At 40.2% G+C, this 18,346-nt stretch overlaps 1 protein-coding gene across 2 annotated transcripts in view; it reads right to left on the reverse strand.

Annotated features, from left to right (window-relative positions):
- Nucleotides 1–18,346, reverse strand: part of Ush (Zinc finger protein ush) — a 172,566-nt gene that overhangs the window by 46,966 nt on the left and 107,254 nt on the right. Inside the window, exon 1 of one of the 2 annotated variants that reach the window (XM_071792945.1) lies at nucleotides 16,412–16,729. The exons of the other annotated variant lie outside the window; for it this stretch is intronic. Within the exon in view, the coding sequence (XP_071649046.1) occupies nucleotides 16,412–16,484 (73 nt within the window). The 5' untranslated portion in view covers nucleotides 16,485–16,729. Of the gene's footprint in view, nucleotides 1–16,411; nucleotides 16,730–18,346 lie in introns of those variants that run through there. 2 annotated transcript variants of the gene reach the window in all.

An 18,346-nucleotide genomic window follows, 5' to 3' on the forward strand; every position in this document is an offset into this window, starting at 1 on the left:
ACAGAAGTGTGGCAAGTATAATTATAATTAATTAATCTTGTCAGAGTTTTTTCGCGTTAATCATATTTTTGTATCACTTTACTGTCGACCTTCCATCTTTCAAGTTTGATCTAAAAAAAAACAAAGATTATTGTACGCTCCGTTATATGTGTACTACTCATGCTCACATCACTCTCTATAAAAAATAGACAAATAAAACAAATAAAATTACAGGAATATATTCTAATTTTTTTAATTTTAGAGATATGTTTCTCTAAAAGTTCTATTATTTTTATTATTAAATATATTATTAATTACATAATTAATTATTATTATAATTAAATACATTATGAATAATACTCAATATATACAAAGACACTACAAAGAGTGTATATACATTAATGCGATTTATATCATAAATATCATAATTATAATATAAGAGACATCTCCGAATGTTTATGGCTCAAGAATCAAGCCGCTGAAAATCCTAATAAAATGAGCTCGTTGCACCGTTCGCGACCGTCCGTAGTGCATACGTAACGAGTTAGCGTTATCGATCTAACTAACGGGGGAGCGGCGTGTCGTCGTCCATCGTTTTCCGGCCCGGCTCGGCCTAGCAAAGTTACCGCCGTCGTTTCGCCTCCTTCGGCACTATTTCGCGCCCTCCCCCTTCTCCCCCCCCCCCGCGCTAATGGGCCACCGCCGGGTCGGAGGTTCTACTTCCTAACTGCCGAGTAACAGGCGTTACTGTCGATGGATGCACCGCGGGGTAGGTAGTTATTTAGTCTGTTTCTTTCGCGCGCGCGGCTGCGTCTTTTTACGGTTACTTATACTCCATTTAGGACAAAACAAGTTTATGGACACGCTAAGTGTAGAAACTATAATTAAGAGGTACGCGAACTTGGAACGAGATATGCACATGATGCTAATTATTGCCAAATTAGTGGATTCTTCTTATTGCATAGATTATGTTAATTAACCAATTACCAATTTTATTATCTGTCTCTTTTTATATTTCCTATTTTTTATAATAAAAATACATGATTATAAAATAAATAAAAATAATTATTGCCACATTATTTTCTATTTGCTATTTTGAGAAATAATGGAGAAAAATAAATTTTTCAATTTTATAGACTTTTATAAACTCACACTTGCTTGCTTATTTTTAAACATTATAAAAAAAAAGAAAGTGGAACTACTTAGATGAAATACAAAAGAGAACGTAATAATAAAGAAATGCTAAAAGAGAGAATTTAAAAAACTGTGATATTATGATAAAAAATAGAAATATTACCCTATCACATTCATTTATAATACATCAATTTATCCTTTCTTTATTTAATTAATTTTCTCTCGTTTTTCTGCATAAATTATGTAACGTTCTATTTCGCGAAAATCGCGATCGCAGGAGCTCGTTAATCGCGTAGGAGGGAAAAAGACGAAATATTTCCGAATTCTATCTATGTTGGCAAGCCCGATAATAGTAGTCAGGGGATGATAATAGCGAGAAGAACGCCTTGCTCCTCTCGCAGCTCGTATATTTCCAAGTAATTTCTTAGCGATCAGGCGGAGAATTTAGCGGCGGGCCCTACACGTAGGGGTGAGCTCTCCCCGTCCCTAATATCTGTCCCTATCTCGGGCACGACGAGCTTTTCATCGAGTCGTTAGTTAACGGCTGCGCGCGAGGCTGCTTCCTTTTAAAAGCCGCCCTTCCGAGGAGAGTGAGAGAGTTATCAATGAGTTATCGTCTCGAGTTGTCCTCCTAACGTCGGCCTAATGTCGACGTACGATTGTGCTTAAGCGTTATCCACGATTTTAATCGATTTAGACAATCCCGCGACTCGTAAGTCGGCTTAGGATTTTCGCGATTCGTTTTGCGTTTTTCTCCGACGATCGGATGTTTTACGCAAGTGAAAAACGAATCAATCTGCGTATTTTGTTATCAAAGTAAATAGAAAGAGATTTAGTGAGAGAAGTTGTTAAATTCAATGCTAAATGGAAATACAAATATGAATTTGGATACAATTCTATCTCCATGATAAATAAAACTAAAAAGAAAATTAATATTGTATAAAATATCATAGAAAATCTATGGCTACTGAATTGAAAGTTATATTGTATAACTTCGATAAAAAAAAATTAAATTCTATTTAGCAATACGCGATCAAGTTTGATTTAACGACGATAGTTGGAATAAATACGTCATTCAACATTACTTAAATTTATAATTTAATTTTCTTTTAAGCATATAAGAATTAATTACATATACTTTGCTTTTTGGACAATCGATGATAGATATATTTATTTAAACACACAGTTTTAAGATAAATTTTTAATATCAAACTTTATCATTTGCATATGGCAAATAAATTTTAATATCCGCAAAAAAATCAGCATTCTGTTATTTGGCCGAAAATCGGTCAGGTCGGACGACATATACTTTCTGCGACGGTTACAAATGCAGGTACGAGCGCAGTTTTACAATTTTCCTGCAATTTGGCATAAATTGTGCCGGCAGGACTCTCTCTCCTCCCGCCTCGCCATTCCGGCAACGAGCTTTTCATCGAGTCATAAGTTAACGAGCAAGACTCTCTTTTCGCGCAGACAACCGTGCGGGCCATTCCTTTCCCGAGTTATCGACAACTTATCGCCTCCACTTCGTGTTCTAATGCGAAGATCGTATTTAACGGCCGTCGCCGCTACCGCGCCGCTTATTACAGTCGAAAACTTCTCTCTGTCTCTCCTTCTTATTGCGATTGTAAGGAAACCTCTTCTCGGCGATCGTCGAGAAGAATTTGCCGGGACACTTTATGTATACCCACGTTCACGGCATGTTATCCCTTTTACTTTGATACTCAAATTGTGAATGTATTTTTTTCCTTATTAAAGCGTTAATGCGAATATCCACACGGAAAGAGACATTCAGTAAGAAAATTATATAACTGTGCTTTATAGTGCTTTATGGTGTTAATAAAATCACGAAAAATATCTTATCGATTATTATAAACATTTTTTATTAAATATAAAAAATACAACATTCTTTCATTATTGTAGTTTTTTCGCCAATGGTGGTATATACCGATTTCAATCACTTATTGAATTATATAGTCTACTACTTTCATTCTTTATATATTTTTTGGTTCTATTCTATTCTCATTTCCTTGTGTGTCTATATTTTCGTTTTATTTTATCAAAGGCTCTTTCTTTGCTCATTTTATTTCGATTTGTTTATTATTATTAGTGTTTTGATTATCAGTTGTCGTTCGTGGTTCCTGGAACGAGTTCCGGGAACAGATCGATGGTAACAGTTTCACGAAAACGCGGGTTCCTCGTTGACGACGACGACGAATGTCGATGACACGACGACAACACGGCGACACAGCATTGAGGAAAAGCGCAATCAGGGTGGCAACACGGAGTCTATCTGCTGCCGGTTGATCTACAGCCACGAAGAGGGATGCTCACTCGGGGGAAGATTTTCACTCCGTGCCGGTTGATAAGCCAGCCCCTACCTCCAGCTGGAGGGCTGGAAAATATCAAGCCGCGCGAGAAACTCGACGCGACGCTAAATGCATTTCCAACAATTTTCGTTACGAAAGTGTCCGGCAGCCGTCAAATTACTGGTGGGATGATCGACGGCCGCGAGCGATCTCGTCCCGCGATTATTAAAAACGAGAGCTGCCTCATCAGAGACGCGAGCGCTACTCCGGATTCTTTTTTTTTTCATACGTATATCTATTCTTTTTTTCTATCAAATTTTGACGGGGAGTTCAAGGAGAAATACACTGGCGTGTTGCGTCGGAAATCACTTTATATCTGACTTGAAAAACTCGCGGTTTTTTCTTCGTGTTAATGAATTAAGCGACGGAGTTTTATTCGATCGAAAATCTGGTTATTAATATAAAAGCCGCTGTCTCGCGCGCATAAAGAGCGTCTAGTTTAAGCGATAGCAAGGGAAAAACGCTTTGTTATTGACACCATCGGAAATTATGTTTAAAATTATGTCCAAATAACGTGCAAAAACGTTACATCCAAATCACACGCTATAAATCCTACTTTAATTAATCTCTTGGTTCCTTCAGTCTCTTCTTTGTGTTAATAAATTATGCGATAGATTTTAATTCTATTAAAAATCTGGTAATTAATATATAAAAGTGAGAATTATACCTTGTGCATTATATAAGTAAAGTGTGTCGATTATTGCTTAAGCAAAGGAACCATCGGAAATTATTATTAAAATTAGGTTTAAATAATGCATAAAACAATTGCGCTCAAGCATACGCATCTTTTTTTAATTAAAAATCGTATAATTGCTGATTAAGAACCACTATTTGATTCTAGTTTAGTTCCTTTCTCTTATTTTTTTCCTTTCTTTAACGTTCAAAGATGAAAAATACGGTTATCGACATCATCAAAAATTATCTCCCACGTAGAGAGGACACAATTGTCTTCTCCTTAGACAAAAGCAAATCCGCGCCGAAATTATGCATCGGAGCGGCGGGGGAGAACTTTATCCGAATCTATGCTCGATTTGCGCTTCCACGTGCAATTTCCACGGCGCGGGCGAGACACGAGATTTATCGGGCCGCGGGCGGGCGCGGGCGTACGATATTAAGGCCGCGCATCCTGTACCTGGTGTCAAAAAATGAGGAGGCGACGCGACGTGAGAGAGGAGCGCGCCGATGCGCGGCGGCGTTTATCTGCGAACTCCGGCTCATCGCTTTCTCCGCCTTCATGCATCGATGTCCCTTATCATCCCGTGTCCCGCATCGTGCATTACGCGAGCACTCTCTCCCCTACCTCTCCCCTTCTCCTTTCTCTCTTTCTCTTTCTCTCTCTCTCGCTTGATTGATACGCAAAGTTGACAAAGTACGAGAGGCGGAGGCGCGGCGCGCTTGCCTAACGTCACGCGGCGTGCCGCGTAGTAAAGGGGTAATGGCCCGGCAACGGCGGTATCTCCGCGCCGTTGTGTACCTTCGACACGTCGCGTCGGCGTCGGCATCGCCGCTTCCGTATCTTTTTCCGAAGCACCGGCGAATAGATGAATAGATAGCCCGGTATATTTCACATCCTTGAGCCCCCCTCCCCCCTCTCTTCCTCCAGGAGTCTGGGTTTCTCCTTGCGAGTCCGCGATATCTATTCGTGCTCCACGTTCAGCGCCCCGGATGTGAACCGCTTGGTTCGTCAATCCTGCTTAGACACACGACACGTACATATCGCTGCGACGAGTCAGTTATTACGTCAATCCACCGTGAGGATAACTTCGCGACACCCTGTAGCGACAGCCCCGGAATCTCGATTATTCAAGTATCCGCGGACGTTGTACTCGTTCATCTAGATAGACGAGTACAACCTCGACGATCCTGCACCGCGCGAAGGGAACGAAGGGGAGTTGCCACCGTACTTGATACACTTGATATACCCTTCCCTTCTCTCTCTCTCTCCCCCTCCTTCCCGCCCGTATCCGAAAGTTTCTGGGCCTCCACGATGACGAGGTATATTCGTGGGGAGGTTGGTTGTCTGGTTGTCGGCTGGTGCACGGGGGGCGGTGTGTTGGTAGGGCTTATCGCGAAGCGCACGCGGTCGCCACCGCCAGTCACCAGCCGCGGAATTCCGAGGAATTCCGTGGGGGAGGGACGGAGAGAGGAGGATATGCCGCGGCGGGAGGGGGATGTATATCGTCGTTCGGTGGTGCCAGTTTTCTGATCGCGATGGATTTCTTTCCCGGTGGGAACCGAGCATCGCACCGGCCTCGATAGCGCCGAGGGGGGATGAAATGAATTTTGCTCCACCCCCTCTCCCTGACGTAACCCCGCGACGACCGCGACTGTCCCGTTCGTTGCTGCAACGCGTCGGGTAATTCGAGCTTCCGGCAAACGTCGGTCTTGCGATAGAATTTTCGCGCAATATTTCCCCTCCTTATTAAATTCCCGTTTTAATTAACATCCAATTCCTGCATTTAATTAAATAAACATGGAGAAAAATATGTGAATTTTGTATAACGATTGAAGCAAAATTAGATAAAATTGCGCGCAAAAAATTTTGCTGAAATCCTTATATACAAGTTTATGTAACTATCAAAATTTAAAAAAATATATGGATATATTAAATTATATTTCTATATACCTACTATACATATAACATAAAAAATATAGAGCTAAAAATAATCATACTGGATTAATATTATCCTCGCAGAAAAGATTTCTGATAACGAGACAAAAAAATTCTTGATATACTTAATCTCATCACAACCTGAAGCAGTATAAAAATAAAATACAACAATAGGTATTAAGATTAAATCAATAATTCCTATTCTCCTCTGTCGAATGAAATAAGATTCACTAAATATCTTGAGACAAGAGTAACATATATTTTAAGCTTATATATATATTCTTGCGTTTAGATTAAATTTTCACGCGATGTTAGCGCCACAATATTTGGCGCGATGTGAGCTACCGTCTTTTGTCGACGCCAATAATGATGTGATATAGGTACTATTAACGAGAACAAAGCGTAAGTGTTTACATCGTAGTCGTGGACATAAAGTAAAGCAGAGTAAGGGCCTTGGCACATAGAAAAACTTAAGCAGTAAAACTTAAGCAGTAAGAAATCAACGGTTTGGATTCGCTGCCGCTTAGGGCCGTGCCTTAAGTTCTTGACTGTGATTGGCTGATTTGCTTACTGCTTGAGTTTTACTGCTTAAGTTTTTCTATGTGCCACGGCATTAAAACAAAAGTCATGAAAGGCTACTGTACAATAACCTTTCACGCCTTACATTTTTTTTGCCTTGATTAATATCTATACGCTACGACAGACGTCTCGTTCTGTCATCAGCCATACGCGATGACAGAGATTTCCTTCAAATCCGTCTATTGTTGAATCAAAAATGTTATGAGATTGTCATAAATCGCTATCTAAAGCTTCCTGATAAAATTAGGAGGAAAGCATAGATTATTTTATTCTAGATTTAAAAATTCAAAATTAAAATATTCTTTTTTCAATACTAAATATGATTATCGCTATATCGACCCTATTTTATGATAGATTGAAGAATAATAGTATTGTACCCAGAAATCGTTTCTGTGGGTACGATGTTACGATATCTAGAAATAATCTACATCGCTTCGCCTGATTATAAGTCGTTATCGATGGAGACAAAGATGTCAAGAAGCTAATCATCACGGGTGTATTTGTAATCGGGACACGTAATTGAATGATTTTCTCGACTCGACGATTCTTTCGAAAAACACAACGCCGATTTCGCGGTTCACAGGAATGTTGGCTGTAAATGGGCCGGCATTTGCCAATAATCAGTATATATCGCGATGTTACGATGACTAAAGCTTCATGGCATATGGACCAGCAAGGACCTCGTGCACAGGGTGTCCCGGAATTCGCTCCAAGACCGTGGTGAAATTCGCGTTCCGATAAAAATGTAGAGATAAAGAATGTCCATGAAACATAAATAATATAATCGAAGATGCATTCGATTCGATCGAGGCTTCCGGGATTCGGATAGATAAGATAAATTTGTTTTTCAGGCACACGTTTGAACGAAAAACAATCTAATCCTCGGCGATTCTTAATTTAAACGTCGAGTATCGAGACTTTTCATTTTTATGTTGACTGTACAAATACTCTGTATAACAAAATAATTCGATGTAATTTCATCTAATTATACAATAATTTAATTAAGATCATCTAAATTGTTCGCCTGATATTATCGCCAAAAGCTCGAAGATATGATTCCCCAAAAACCAATCGAAATCGATCTTCGAACAAAGAAACCAACAATAATTCTGGCATATCTCGTACGCACACACATACACACGTGGTCCCGCGATCGCGCGTCCCGGATCGATCTCGTGCGGTGGTTTGCAGTGAATTTTCAGGGCGTTTCAACTCGTCCCGCCCGACGCAGAGGTCGAGGGACGGCGGGGAGGAAAAGAGGAGAAGGCGGCCTGGGGCTGCATCGAGATCGGGACGCGATGTACACCAGGTGTATCGGGAGGGCCCGGACCGCGAAGAAGAGTGCTCGGCAGTGCTCGGTGCGGTTCGCCGCGATGCAATGCAGATACGAGGCTGCATCCACAGTTCGCCCCCCTCCCCCATCTCTACCCATCACCCCTGGTGTCACCCTCGCTCTCCTCTCGCAATACGATGAGACATGCGTCTGTCGTGTTCAAAGTTATTGTCTTAGTAAATATAAGTGCCACAGCGCGCAAGAGGCTAATTTTCTGATCGATCGATCGTTGATTTTTGCGTTTGCAAAAATGTAAGCGTAACACAAGTAAAAACGTAACAATTATAAAAGATATTATGAATAAAATGTCTGTGTTTTTAACAAATAATATTTCTTTCTATATTCTCTGTTATTTAACTAAAAATGAAAATCTCTGTAAATTTAATGAAAGAATAAAATCACTTTTCGTCATTCCTAAGCAAAAACTTGAACTTTAGTTCAGAAACTTGAAATCTTACAAAGAAATAGTTATTTTTATTTATAAATTTTCATAAATAAAATATGGTTACAATTCCATAAACTATCAGTTCTAAATTCGTCAAAAATATGTTTCAAAATTTTACACAATTATACATCAAACAAAAGAAATAAAGAAACATTGCAGAATATTATCACTTATTGGTTACTTAAAATATCTTTTACTTTATATTTTATGCATTTTTCCTAAATAATGACGTCTTTCTCGTTCGCATTGGCATACGTTACATTATCTACCCGAGTAAATCCCCTCTCTGTATCTTCTGGTCCCCTTTCAAGCACAGTCCGTTCCCTCATCGCTCTCTCTCTCCTTTATCTCTCTCGATCCTTTCGCCTTTCTCATACGATTCACTCCGTCTTGCCCCGGCCATTTTACCTTCTCCTGCCCTTCTTGCTGCCGCGGCCCTAACCCCCTCCCGGGCCTCCATCGCCGGTACGCGGCGGATGGGAACCCGAGATGCCCTCTTACAGATACAAATGGGTACCTATGCCAACGGCGTAACCTGTTATTATACATTCCCCTATACAAACAACGTGTTAATCGGGCCCCACACCCTACGTGCGCCGCGTACGGGGGGCCGGGCCCCCCCGTTTCTCCCTCCAGCTCTGCGCGGCAAGTGCGGAGAGGATATCCGATACGCGCGCCCCGTGGAAACCCGATTTATCGATCGTTTATTTGCCGCGAGCCTTCCTCCGGATCGTAGCGCTAAATTGGAATGCGCCCACCCCCGGATGGGGCCCCATTTTCGTGCAAATCGACCTTTTCAAGCGTCATTTTTTTATAAGGGATCGTGTGAGAGATATCGCTCGGCGAATCGACAAGTCAATTTGTTTCGACCCTCGCAGTTTTCATTTTATTTTATTATTTTTGGCATATTTTTTATTTCATCTCATTGTATTATTATTGTTATTTTGAATTTAGTTTATGTAAAATTGTAAAAGATTGTGTTTCTATCTTTCTCACTTTTTTCCAATAAAGATGAGAATAAATTAGGTATAGATTTCATATTTCATTTATTTCCTAAATTTTATAAAAAAGTATGTAAATTTTTAATGTATATTCATATCAAGTGTAAAATATTTATATTCCTGAGTGGAGAGATCACAAGACCCAACTTTGGCGATGAAATATGCATGCATATGTTATATGTAATATGTTATATTATGCATATATAATATGAGTGCAATACACTCCACAATAAAATTTATATAATGACGCATAATAATATTACATAATAAGAATAGATAATATAATTTTACGTAATACAAACAATAATATAATAAATAATGTAACGATCTATTATTACAGCCTCAAAAATGAACGATGGGACCAATTCGATAGCGCGGCCTCAAAAAATCCATCGGATGGTTTCTCTCCTGCTCCCTCCTTATCGGTGCTGTCCGGGGGACGCGGCCGATCGGAAGGATCGTAACCGGCGGGACCTCGCGAGAAGAGGAGATCGCGCGCGTTCCGTTCCGTTCCCGAGGAGGCCTGCGATGATTTGTTTAACTCGGATCGCCCTCGATGCGATGCGCGCGCGAACCCGCCCATGCGATGCGATACAGCGTACCCGGGGTCAGCAACGAACCCTGACCCCCTGGCTAATTGTTGTTGGCTCTAGATCACTGATACGCGGGCCCGCGAGAGATCCTCTAGTTCTCTCTCTCTCTCTCTCTCTCTCTCTCTCTCTCTCTCTCTCTCTCTCTCTCTCTCTCTCTCTCTCTCTCTCTCTCGCGGGTATCGGTGGGACAGGGTTGTTGCCTCGCAGGAATTTAATGTGAAATATCAATTACGTCATAGCGAGTCTTCGACCGTTCCCTTCAGTTCGATTATATTTCTATATTTCTAATACTCTTTCCTCCTCTTTATGTGTCTGATTATAGACTCGTTATATTATTGCGCATTTATTACGTATTATTATTACTAGAAATAATTTATTAATTAAATGCGATTCGCGATTGTGGCGCTGCTCAAGAATTGTTTTTATTACGAATCTTCTCGAACAGATTTTTATGTCACTTAAGCTCGCTCTTAATTGATTATTTATGCTACATTTAATCGACCATTTTCTTTCATCTCTTGTCGTCCGCAGTTGAGGGAGTTCAATTTCCCGATAAGATTCTTAATTGAAGATAATTCTTCCCTTTAATTATTGAATTAAATTGATTAATACTAGATAAAGGAAACTCTTTAATGAAAATTGAATATTCTCAGTTTCAGATGTTACTACTCACAAAGAGACTTTTTATAGGTAGAAAAAGTGGTTGTTTCACACACACAATACCGGCAGCAAAACATTTAACATCAAAAGTTTTTAATTGTTATTTGTGAAAATAATTCTTCATTCAATGTACTGCGTTTATTGTAAAAATTATAGATATAATCCGATATAATTATGCCTATTAAAATCAGCAGCCTCTTATCTTGCAAAAAATTATAAAATTCAACAAGAGATTAAATTATTTTTCGAGCCCTTAACCACAATAATTAATAATAATTAATAAAGTAATTAAATTAATTGATAAAGAAATCATAAATAATTTATTTTTCCATATTAAAGTGTAAATGTCTAATCACTTAACATTAAAATATAAATATTTAACCATTAATTAATCAATATTCTATTTTTGGCAAATTACAAATTCCAATTTATGACCAGAAATAAACATCTTTTTCTCTCTTTCTCTCGACAATACCATATTACAATGTTATTTCATTTTAGCGGATGATTGTGCTCTCTCGAAATCCCTTTCTCCCTCTTTTTGATCCAATGCGATTTCTCGATCTATATATCATTACCAACGAAGCACTCTCTGTACTGACATACGAGATCGAGGCGCGAACCACGAATCGCGAGTAGATCACGATCGCGCGATCCGACAAGGGGGACCCGCGAAAGGAAGCCTTAGGAGAGAGAAAGAGAGCGCGAGACGGAGAGGGAGAGGAGGAAACACGCGGACGGATAAAAATGGATGGAAAGGAGACAACCATGGCGGCAGCCATGGATCCGCCGGGGTATCTCGCGCGAACGGAGAGGGACTTATCTGCGGCGGGCCCCCACCGGGCCCCCCCGGGCCCGCTGCCGCGCGGTCATTTCTGATATTAAAAATCCACCACCGGTAGATAGTCGCGCGCTCTCGGCTATCGGATAGCCGCGCGCACAGCGTTCTCGAAGGAATTCTCATTAAAAATAGCTATCTCTATCTGCGAGAGGGGCCCGTGCGCTCGCAACGGCGCAGCGCGCGGGGCCCGGACTCCGTCTTCGTCGGGTCCGCGCGCGCAGGCAATAAGTCCATCTCGCTTGTCCGACCAACGACGACAAGGAGAACGAACGAGAGAACGAACGAGAGAACGAGAGAGAAAAAGAGAAAGAGAGAGAAAGAGAGAAAGAGAGAGAGAGAGAGAGAGAGAGAGAGAGAGAGCTGGTCGAGAGCATAAAAAGCACGGTTTCTCAGGCAGATACGGGATCTTATCTGCAGCGGAGCCGCGGCGAATGTTTGGCTCCATTCGTTCTATCGACTGGCCTTATCGGTCCCTTCCCTCCCTTCCCCGTCGTTTTTTTCTCGTTTTTTCCCCGGACCCGACCTTTTTTTCTCTTGTCCTTCTTTTACCTCGTAGTCGGCCGAGCGAACGAGACGCAGTTTCTTCTTCCTGCCGGATTAACGCGCGTAACAAGATACCCAATGCGATTTGCCTTTACGAAACATCGCAATGATTTTCGTAACGGGAGTTCCAATAACACTCGTCGCAGTCCAAGATGTCAGGGAAAAACGGGATTCCCCGAATCCATGTTTCGGATTGATCAGTTAACGATTATATCTCATACGTGATTTTCTCCTTACAGATTTAATATTTATTTTAATATCATAATTAACATTTTAATTAATATTTTAATATAAGTCGTCTTCGTTTTAGTATTACTTTATACTGATTATGTGCGAGATAAAATAGCTCTACACATGCTGATAGCGAATATTAATGAGAATAATTTTTTTGGCTATGTATAATATGTAAATATATTATTTTGTATTAACATAATAATATATTTTTTGTATTAATAATGTAATAATGTATCACACATACATACATACAATTTACATATGTCAATATTGGCGAGTATTGGCTCATACATGTGCGAAAAGATGTCCGAAAGATTTAATTGGATTGTAAAAGACCCAAATATGGTCGGCAAGTGTTCGACTTGATGAAAACGGACATGCACACACACACACACGCACGCGTGTTTCTTCTACCCAGCGTGCGAAAGATAATTGGTCTGTTTTTATATCGATCGACATTCGCGCTCGTCGATCAGTGACGGTCGAATTCATTTTGGAGCGATCGGCGGCGCGATTCCGTCCGAGCGGAACGGAAGGAAAGAGAGCGGAAGAGAAGAGGAAGCAAACTTTCCGAGAGAGAGAGAGAGAGAGAAAAAGAATAAAAAGAAAAGAGCAGGGAGGAGGAAGAAGCACAGGGGGTTCCACGAAAGTCGAGAGAGCGAAATAACCGATAAGGGATGAAGGGTGGGAGGAAACGGGCGGGTTAACCAACAAGCAAATTAACACGTGGGAGGGTCCGATCGGCAAATGAGATAATTGTGCAACGAGGGGCTCCTCGGGGGCTCTTCTTCCTCTCTTCCTCCCTCCCTCCCTCCTTCTCTCTCTGCTTCCTTCGTCCTTCGAGCCCTTATACGAGGCTCACGAGAAGGTGAGATCGGCAGAGGCGTGTTACCGATGGATACGTATGTATCCATCGATGGATCGATCGGACGAGAGATCTTCACCTCACCGTATCCCATACCTCCTCGCGCGCCACCCCGCGCTGTGCACACGGCCCTTCCTCCTCGTTCTCTGTGCCTCGCCATCGAGATTACACGGGGGACAGGGGTACCAAGAGATCGCCGAGAGCTCTCGCTCCCCCCTCTCTCTCTCTCTCTCTCTTTCTTTCTTTCTCTCGCGATAGGCTTACTCGTATAGCCTCTCGTTTGTATCTTTATTTATGAAATCGCGGGAGGGAGCGATGCGGAGAGAACGGGACGGACGGAGATTGAGAGCCCCCGCGATCCCTGTCGAGCCTGTGGAATTAATTAAGACGTCCGGGATCATGCGAGAGTGAGCTCCTCGCTCGCGCGATTTCGCAGGCAGGATAGTCTCCCGCGATACCTGCTTCGCGATAATGGAAGGGTCATTGGTAGCAATCTGACAATAAGAAGATAAACATTGAGAATAAGCAGCTAGTACGAATAACTGGTACCAAAAATTTCCCATTAGATCTTTCAATACTTAAAAAGATATCGGAAAAGGCAATTTTCAAACATAATCTTAGAGATTTAATATGTGAAGCATATAATTGGAAAGTCTCTGCTGTTGTAACTTTCATAAAATGAGATTACTCAAAGACTTAATCGTTCGTATCTTGTCTCTAAGTTTTTTCAAAAGATAATTAAAATTAACAAGCAGATATACGGAAAAAAGTGATAATAACAGCATTAGATATAATTGGAAATAATCTTGTTAATTCCATAACAATATATAAATCAAATAAATACATTTTATTAAAAAAAAAACGTGGTGTATTGAATTAACAAGTTTACTTTTAGATTAATGCTGTTAATATTTCATTATTTAGATTAATGCTGTTAATGATTAATGCTGTTAATGAATGCGTAAAGAACGGACAACGAAAAATCGAGAAATCAGGAATATCTTCGACAATAAGACATCGTAATAATAAGACCAACCGTTGCTGTCAAGAATGCCTTCATTGTTAGAGGTTCTAGACGTTTCTCTCCGCCTTATTAATCCGTTTGCATCGAGTTTGCCTTGCAGGCGATCGATAATCGCGAGCGAAAGCAAAGTCCATCCAGAAAGAAAAAGAGAGAGAGAGAGAGAGAGAGAGAGAGAGAGAGAGAGAGAGAGAGAGAGAAAGAAAGAGAGAGAGAGAGAGAGAGAGAGAGAGAGAGAGAGAGAGAGAGAGAAAGAGAGAGAGAGAGAGAGAGAGAGAGAGAGAGAGAGAGAGAGAGAAAAGGGAAGGGTGAAGAAGGGAAAGAAAGAACAGGGTATCGATCATTGCGATCGGCGATCTTTCGATCGATGATCGATCGATGTGCGATCGCGATCTACGACCGTATCTACTCTTCCCGCTAATCATCGTCTGGACAATTTATCGCCGCTCTATCGGCCGGCCAAACCGACAACGGAAACGTTCTGGCGATGCTATCGCTGTACCCGATAAGGTCGCTAATCGCATCGCGTTCGATTACGATCTGTAGATCTGTGTTATAGATTGCGTCGCACTTTTTCACGAACGAATACAACTCGAGAGAGACGCGTGTTTTTGCCTCTTAATCGACTAATCGCATTAAGACCGATGACTCATGCAAAGTTTCAATATCAAGGTAAGATGCTGAGTTCAAGTAAGATGATCTTTAATAAGATATCTTAATAGAAGCGATTTAATTAAAGAAAGGAATGTAATACCTATTAACAGAAATTAAAACAAATTAACAGGGTTAATAGGACTCAATTAATAGGATTCGAAGATGTAACAAGAAAAAAATACGCCGCTTAGCAAATGATCATATCAAAAGAAATAATTACAAAAAGAGATCATGCTAAAAATTTTCATAATATCCAACCTTCGCCGATTCAATATAAAAGTTTTTAACACGAGATTTTAGCAGATTATTTTAGCTCATAATTTATCAAAAAATAATTGTAATATAAAATTATTGCTAATTTAAATTATCTCATACAGAATTTAATTTTAGTCCGTAATTTATTTATATAATACGAAACATTCATTAATATTTAATACAGAATTACAAATTTTTAATCTATGATTAATTAATTATAAAATTCTCACCAAGAAAAAATTGTGTGCCCATAAAATCGAATTTATCCTTCATTAAGATTTCGCGCGTCGACCACGAGACATCCTGTACGAGATAGCCCGTCTAAGAATTTATTCCCCTATATCCTAATACGATACGAAAATTTCCTCGCCCGCGGTCGACTCATCGGGGAAAGGATCGTCGGGCGAAATTCGGAGAACAAAGCACGCGGTAAAAAAAAGCTGAAGAGAGGCGACAGAGGTGGTGAGGGGCGGTCCGGAGGGACGGGAGAGAGAGAGGAAGTGACGTCACGCGAAAGTAACGAGCCTCGGTTAGCCGCGATAAGGCGTTCTAATCGCGCGATCTTAATGAACTCCTCCCATTAGCGCTCTGCGAGACCGCGACGAGCCGCGACTCGCACTCATCAAAACTCTTTCTCTTCTATATACTTCTCTCCTAGGAGACAAAGAGAGAGAAAGAGAGAGGGGAGGGGGGAGAAGAAAAAAGGAGAAGGAAATTTCAACAAAATTTTGAAAATATAAAAATATTATGTATTCCACATATACCTATCTTTCACATAATTTATTTCGACGAGCCAATTTTTTTTGTTATGTGGTATGATTCGAGATACACCTTTCTATTTAACAGAATTAATACTGATATTTTCAGAGCCTGATATTTAACAGTGAGATTTTCTATAGTACCATCCTCACTCGGAGATATAGAAAAAGTATAATGTATAATTAATCTCTGATTATATCATTGCATTTGGTAATATTATTATTATTACTTATTAATAATTGAAGATTATTATGTCGACACATACACACATAATTTATGATATGTAAATTACATACAATATTAATTATATGTAATATGTATAATTTACATTATATTTTACGAATATTATAATAAAATAGTCCTTCCTTCAAAAGAAAATTACGCTACAATAATATAATTAGCGCTGTAGTTTATACAATAATCACGTCAGAGCTTGATCATACGTCAGTATAATTTCAAGGCACAATAACTTTCATCCGGAATTATATATAAGGGCCAAAGAATTATATAAGAATATTTCAAGAAAGCTACTTACTCGACAAGGAGAGAGCAGTTTCGGCCCGCAGCTGACTCGCCCTACGTTGACGCCACAACTGTATAATGCTCATGATCTGCGCGGCAGGGAACGAATTCTCAAACTGGGAAGACACTTAGCGTTCCCGCACTCGTCACGTTTCTCAACATAATCCGTAAATCATTCCTCATCAAGGCACAAATAGTAAAGCGAGTTCTTTCACAGAGATTCAATCACGGTGCAAAAGCAGCATGTGTGTAAACACGAGTATACGCGCATCAAAGTATCTCGAGCAAAAGTTTCGGGCACCCACACATAATTCTCACCGCAAATGTTTCGAGGAGTTCTCGCTCTTTTAAACGTAATATATATACAGTTATTAGTTCCTCTATTACCAAAGTTTTCCATAATTTTAATAATAAAATACAATCTTTCTTGAAAAACATAATTCACAAATAAGCTCATAAAATAATCCGCATCGAAATAAACTTCTGTAGATTTTCAAATAAACTTGCTGCAAAAAAACTTAAATTAGAAATTTTGTTTCTGTCCGAAAGTTCCCGATCTACGGTCCCTTAATTTTAATTCGTAGACGCGGGAATCGCTCGCGCGAGTCGCAAACTCGCAAATCGATCGCGAATCTCTACATAAAACGTTTTTGCAGGCTGGTCGAATCACAGACGAGATCCACCAAATTGCCGGTCGCGGAAATCGATCGTGGAACGAGCGACGGAATGTTCGCGCTCTCGGGACACGACACGCACGTCACGAATCTCACCGATCGATATATCGTTAAACGTTTGACGCGTATCACGACTCGTGAACAATCAGCTCGAAGAAGAAAACCTCCGAGTCCCGCGCGCGCGCCTCACGTTCCATTAAAATATATTCCGTATATCGCGGGGTCACGAGCGCAGCGCGAGGATACCAGGCGGATTATCCGCTCCTCCCCCTCGCTCTTCATACACGAGAGAGCAGAGATTTTATCGCACGCACGTTGCCCGATAAGGCGCGCCGGCGTACCCTTATCGATCGTCATCTTATCGATCGCACACACGCACGTTTACGCGCCGCATCTACGAGACGTGAAACTGCATCGATTCTACGCGACTACAATTAAGAAATTTATCCCGCGCGCGCGTATAATCTCGAGATTGAAAAATCTGACACGTTAAAAAAAAATCTTCAAGTGCGAACAAAAGTATGAATATAAAATTATTATAAAAGAGAGAAGTATAAAGAACAGAATTTCTTCCAAAAAAATAACGAATTTTAAGAGGCAAACAGAAGTATAAATATAAAAATACAGAACAAACGTAAAGGTATGGAAACATAAGAAATATAATAGAGAGAGACAGACAGAGAAATAAAATAAGAAAAATATATAATAGCAATATACAAAAGTGTATAAATCTAAACACGTGAAAATGTAACTGTTTTAAAAACCGGCTCTGCGTCAGAATGAAACTGGAAGTTGAAAGTAACGAATGTAAGAAACTTTCCGATTAATATATCTCGTAAATGTTTCTTTTTCACGAGGAATGGCAAATAGTTTTGTTGTTTCCGCTTCGCCGTGCGTTTTTTGACGGATTAATTATAACTTGCTTACAAGTGCAAGAGAACCCTCCTACATGCGCAAGTTTTAATTGACACGTGCGGTTCAAGCGGTTTCGCCGCTCTTAATTATGCGATTTTACGTATACGGGCATGAGTTGTTAATATACTTTATTTCATTTCAGAATTCCCTCCTCTATCTCACGAGTCCCTCATTCCGCGACGCAATTCGAATATGTGTGTGTATATACTCCTCGTAAAAATTATCTTACAGGCATCACGAATAATATAATAACAAAAACATTGTCAAGTTATAAAATAAAATGTAATGTCATCTGTTAACATTATATCAGCGTCAACCCTTGCAACACGTTATTTACATTAAAGTAACATTATCTATGT

Source organism: Temnothorax longispinosus, chromosome 11 (assembly GCF_030848805.1).
Source record: "Temnothorax longispinosus isolate EJ_2023e chromosome 11, Tlon_JGU_v1, whole genome shotgun sequence".
Taxonomy (NCBI): Eukaryota; Metazoa; Arthropoda; class Insecta; order Hymenoptera; family Formicidae; genus Temnothorax; species Temnothorax longispinosus.